Source organism: Labeo rohita, unplaced genomic scaffold (assembly GCF_022985175.1).
Source record: "Labeo rohita strain BAU-BD-2019 unplaced genomic scaffold, IGBB_LRoh.1.0 scaffold_1337, whole genome shotgun sequence".
Taxonomy (NCBI): domain Eukaryota; kingdom Metazoa; phylum Chordata; class Actinopteri; order Cypriniformes; family Cyprinidae; genus Labeo; species Labeo rohita.
In genome coordinates, this window is record NW_026127491.1 from 15,918 (window position 1) to 21,601 (window position 5,684).

Genomic DNA, 5,684 nt, shown 5'->3' on the forward strand with positions numbered 1-5,684 from the left:
AATTCTTTTTTCTAAATTCATTAAAAATAAACCAATAAAAGCTCTTCTTAAATTCTAAAAATGAATTTAGGCATTACAACAATGTACAATGTATAATATACAGTATGAAAAATAGATATTAATTTCAAAATTCGCTACAGATTACAATTAACAGTCTTGTTAAATTGTTTGTGTTTTTTTAAATATTGACTTTAAAGGATTAGTTCACTCCAGAGTTAAAATTTCCTGATAATTTACTTACGCTATGTCATCCAACATGTTCTTGTCTTTCTTTCTTCAGTCGAAAAGAAATGAAGGTTTTTGAGGAAAACATTCCAGGGTTTTCTCCATATAGTGGACTTCAATGGGAATCAGCGGGTTGAAGGTCCAATTTGAAGTTTCAATGCAGCTTCAAAAGGCTCTACACAATCCCAGCCAAGGAATAAGGGTCTTATCTAGTGAAAGGATTGGTCATTTTCAAAAAAATATATATATATAGATATTGATATACTTTTTAACCACAAATGCTCATCTTGCACTAACTCGATAAGTATTACGTAGTCACGTTGGAAAGGTCACGTAGGTGGAAAAGTACCGACCAAGCGTTTACATTTTACAGGTAAAACAGCAACGTCAGATGATTTTGAAGTTGGAGGAGAAAATTAGAGGAAGTTTTTCACCCTGCCCTACATTTTTGAACTTAAATTGCCCAGACGAATAACTAACCATGCGTGACCTTTCCAACATGATTGCGTAATGTGTTAAGTCGTAAATGCGCATCAGAATGCTAGTGCGAGATGAGGATTTGTGGTTATAAAGTCAATAAATTGTAATTTTTTTAAAAAAATAACCCATCATTTCACTAGACAAGACCCTTATTCCTCGGCTGGGATCATGTAGAGGCTTTTGAAGCTGCATTGAAACTTCAGTTTAGACCTTCAACCCACTGATCCCCATTGAAGTCCACTATATGGCGAAAAATCCTGGAATGTTTTCCTCCGAAACCTTAATTTCTTTCCGACTAAAGAAAGAAAGACATTAACATCTTGAACGACATGGGGATGAGTAAATTATGAGGAAAATTAAATTCAGAAGTGAAATATTCCTTTAAGTAAGTGTTAGATAATGGCAAATGTAGTCTAAATGTAGAAATATAGGAAATGTGCATGTACTATACAATTAAATATTCAATATTGGCTGATAGCCAATAAATCTGATATGCTGCCACTATATTGTGCATCCCTAAAACTGTATGATACCATTGTTGTTAGATTTTGTTTTAAATCTTGTTGAGCTGTGCATTGACGCAAGTCATGGAAAAGGGTCTTAACAGCTGTTACACTTTAAAACCCCTGTAGAGCTCATTAGTTTCTCTGGTAACGTATATGAACTCTTGGGATAGTAGTTGGTTTGTCATTGTACAAACACATTTGTCTAAAGTAAGTCACCAAAGCTGCCTGGGGTTTCCACAGTTCCTGGGATGCTCCTTGCTTCTTCAGTCTTTTGCAGAGCAGCTTATCTCCACACCGCCATGTACTTGGGTAAGACGCTTAGCTCTGTGATTCCTGATAAAGGCGGCGAGTTAACCAGCAGGATGGAGTGCAATAGATCCCTATACCAGAAAGACTGCAGAGAACAAACAGTGGTGTGTGAGAGAGCGAAAGAGAGAGGGGAAGACTTGCTACATGAGTGGGATCTTGAAGGGCCCGCACTTGCAATTGGGGACGATGCATTGCCATGACAACCATCAGTCAGAGTGGGCCCTGCGGCAAGAGCTCTCACTGTCTGTCAGCCTCGCAGGACAAAAACAAGGAGCAGTTCGACACAAAGTGTGTCTGTGTGACAACTAACGTACCATCACTTTGGTATCGCAGATGCTCTGCCTTGGGATAAGACATTCTCTTCTCCTTTCCAGTGTCTTATTTCATCCTTTCCCTCACTCATTCTCTCACTCACACACACACACAGTCTCTCAGAGTGTCTGTCATGCTTTTTGCTGGCACACAAAGTTCCATCCTTTCTCTGAGAAAGTCTCTCGTTTTGAAGAGGAAGGGTGCTTACCTCATTTTCTTTAAGGGAATATGTCCTCCTTGTCCGTGTCTGGCGATGTCGGCCGTGAGATCTGGAAGAGCGACATGGGAGAGGTCGGAGTCTTTCTGCTCCTTAGCAACCTCAACACCTCGGCGACCTGTGTCTCCAAGGCAACCATTCGGTTGCCGAGTGCCGACAGCTCCTCTTTAAGTTCAGTACGGAGTTCGAGGATCGAGGCGTGCAGTGTGTGTTCAGGAATCGGTGGGATTGGAGGAGCTTTTCCGTCGGGCTGAACCGGGCTTCGGTCCACTGGGGTGCGGGCGCCACCTTCGTCCAACCGTAGGTCGCTCTTGGTAATACCGCTGTCGCAGGAATCAGTCTTCTTTAGTCCACTTGGCTCCGAAGTCTTTCCAGAGCTGCTTCGCTCTGGAAGAGTCTCCATCGATTCTGCTTTCGGAACGCTTCCCCAGCTTTCTGGCTTCGCCATGCTCTCCCTGAACCTTGCCCATCCTCGTGCGCGTGGCTCTGATGTACGAGGGACGTTTGGGGCAGGGGCGCTGAGTTTGCCTTGTTCAAACGGACCCAGGGTGCGGTTTTTGCTCGGGTGTGATGGGATGGGCGTGGCTGGGCTCTCTGTTACTGTGACGATGCTTGTGGTGGCAACCACATCTTGGCTGATGACTTCATGGTGGATTTGGCCCTTCTCGAGATCAGGGTCCTCAGAATTGGGACGCACAGCAGCAAGACGGGCTTCCTTCTGCTGGCGGAATCGCTGGAATAGTCGGCGAACGGGATGATCAGGGGGGAGATTAAGCGGGGCCTCATTTTTCCTCCTCAGCCTCTCTTCTTCCTCACGCTTCACGTCACTGATCTTTCTGAACACAAGCTGAAAAGTTGCATAGAGTTAGTTAAACATACATATTCAGTCGGGCATCCATTAAAGTCTGTGCAAAGGCAAGTCAGAGCATTTTTTCTGAACCAAGCTTAGTTGGTGTGGGAACTTTTTCGAGAGACGCGTAATATGTACCAATAAGTACATATCAGTGCAGTTTCCAAAAGAAATTTCCACTGAGTGGCGTTAAAAGAGTGTTTGGTTTTTATTCTGGAACAGAATAAAATGTGACGTTGACGTTGTACATGGAGCCACTAAGCATGGGCTCTCCCCTAACACTATAATAACTAGAGTGCATTTGCATCAGTAGTTCGCCCGCTCAATCACTAGTTACTGTCATTACCGTTAGTTACTACAACCTACAGTTTGCTAGCTAGCTGTGTCTTCATCACATGAATGCATATTATCTGGTTGCGCTAATTTACAAAACAGCACAGTCTCCTTACTAAAATTTTTTTGTATTTGATGGTTGAAAGAGGCATCAGCTGTCCCACAAGTGGGTGTGGGTTTAGCACTGACAGTGGACACTCCCCCAGCATTCAAGAGCTAAGTATATTGCTTATTTTTTAGCTGTGTTTTTTAAATCATTCAAATTTGGTTGGGTGGTTAATAACATTTTTCTCTGGTGTGACAAACTCAGAACACATTTAATATTGCTTTACACAGATTTTAAACAAGCATATCAAAACAAAACAGTATTATGCTATAATTAAGATGCTTTTATCTAAACAACATTGCACATTTTTTACAATTTTTACTTCATGCATTCCCTGGGAATTGAACCCATGATCTTTGTGTTGCTTGCACCATGCTTTACACTTTGAGTTATTTGAATGCTATAGCATAATATAGTTCTAAAATATGAGATTTAATAGAATAGAATTAGATCTAAATACAGCCGAATCTAAAATATTAGAGCCATATTAAAAAGTCAGTGGGGTTCTAAACAACATCTGACTCCAGTTACTTTTATTATATGAATGAAAAAATATACCTCTTTCAAAATATCTTCTTTTGTGTTCCACAGAATTTTTTAGATGAACAATCTCTTTAACATCAATTTAAAACAAAATCAACTGTGGTTGATCACTTTAAGTTGATTCTCTTTGAGTCTAAACGGGCAAAAGCTGCAAAATGAACTTGTCCTTATGCTGCTAGTCCAAGTTCTGGCTGTGCAAGATTATGCAATATATAGACTTCAGCGGGTTAAGACCACTCCAGGTATCTTCTTTATAGAGAGATTACACTCACTTTCCTGGAGACCCTGCGTTTGATATTGTGAATATTGCAGGATATGCAAAGTTGTAAGTTATTTATTGGAGCTCATATATATTTCAGAGCTGAAGGCTTTTCTTGAGCAGATTCCCAAAGTCAAGCCTATTCTATGTGAGTGTCTGCTTAAATCTTAGGGTGTGCGGGTCTGGAGGGAGCGATTTTATGCTGCACTTTGGTTAGAGTACGTATTTCTTTCTCACATTCACATACACTGGCATTCAGTTTTGATTGGTTGGTGGGAGAGTTTAATAAATTTAATTCTAAAAAAAAAAGCTTATTAAATTAAGACTGTGTGTGTGTGTATGTGTGTGTGTGTGTGTGTGTGTGTGTTACACACACCCCTGCATACTGAGACAGTTTGTTCCTGTCACTATTGCAAGCTGGACGGTGCATTTGTATGACTCCATCTTCAATATGTTAATATTCATATTGATGCTCTGAATATTCATTAGGAGGGACAGAGCGCCCAAGCATCTGTACCGCCAATCTGTCTGTGAAATTACTGGGAGCAGAACAACACACACATGCTCTCCTCTCATGTCTAGTGGGAGAAGATAGTACTGTAGTGCTGTGGAAGCTTGTTTGTTATGTGCAGTGAACAATTTTACAATTGTGTTTTACTTTGATTGGCTGTGTGTTTATTGTTATGGATTCAACAGATACATTGCATCTGAGAATAAAGCTGAAGACTATAATCTCCATTATACTGTGAAGTTTTGGAAAGGCTGTGTAAATGTTGTGTATGTGTGAACAGGCCGTCAAAGAGTGTTTGTGAAAAGTTCAGGTGTAGCTTTGGGGGGTTTACAAGTCGTCGTCTTCTGTGACAAGAGACAGACTCTTGCTTTCAAAACACATCGAACACAACACTGTCTCTACAAATGACACACAGGACCTGCTTTCAACATCTGTCTACAGTGATTCAATCACAAGCAGTCAGGTGATACACTTGGCCTTTTACACCTAGTAGGAACTCACCTTCTGTGACTTTGACTTTGAATCTCCCTGCTTTGAGTTTACATCTCATAATTTCATAATTCACATAATTTGAGTTTATATCTGTATATATCAGATTTTGACTCTATAGATCCCAATTTTACATTGTCTTAGGATTTTTACTTTACAGCCTTCAATTTTGACTTTATATATCAGAGTTTTGAATTTATACAGTATCTTACAATCAGACACTATCTTACAGTTTTGTCTTACTGCCTAATGTAATAGCTTACAATCTGACTTAATATCTCTCAATTTGACTTTAAATCTCACAAGAGTTTGTATCTTACAATTTCATGAAACCCCTAGAGAAAAATATACTAAAATGTATTTAAAATACATTTATTTCAATTATTTCAAGTATACTACAAAATACATTTACATGTTATGTACTTAATAAAAAATACTCTACAGTTGTATTTTTAGTATACTAAACTGGTATATTTTAAGTATACTAAAGTCTGCTAATTTGGAGCAACTAATTTTGTACTTAATGCACTTTAATTGTGTGGAG

The 5,684-nt window shown here is 39.6% G+C and overlaps 1 protein-coding gene across 1 annotated transcript; it reads right to left on the reverse strand.

Moving 5' to 3' along the window:
• Positions 1 to 1,011: 1,011 nt before the first annotated feature.
• On the reverse strand, positions 1,012 to 2,896 carry LOC127158091 (potassium voltage-gated channel subfamily H member 1-like; the record flags this gene model as incomplete). Its single annotated transcript, XM_051101243.1, has 1 exon — positions 1,012 to 2,896. A coding segment is annotated over one exon (846 nt), but the record flags the coding sequence as incomplete, so codon positions are not given.
• Positions 2,897 to 5,684: the final 2,788 nt, after the last annotated feature.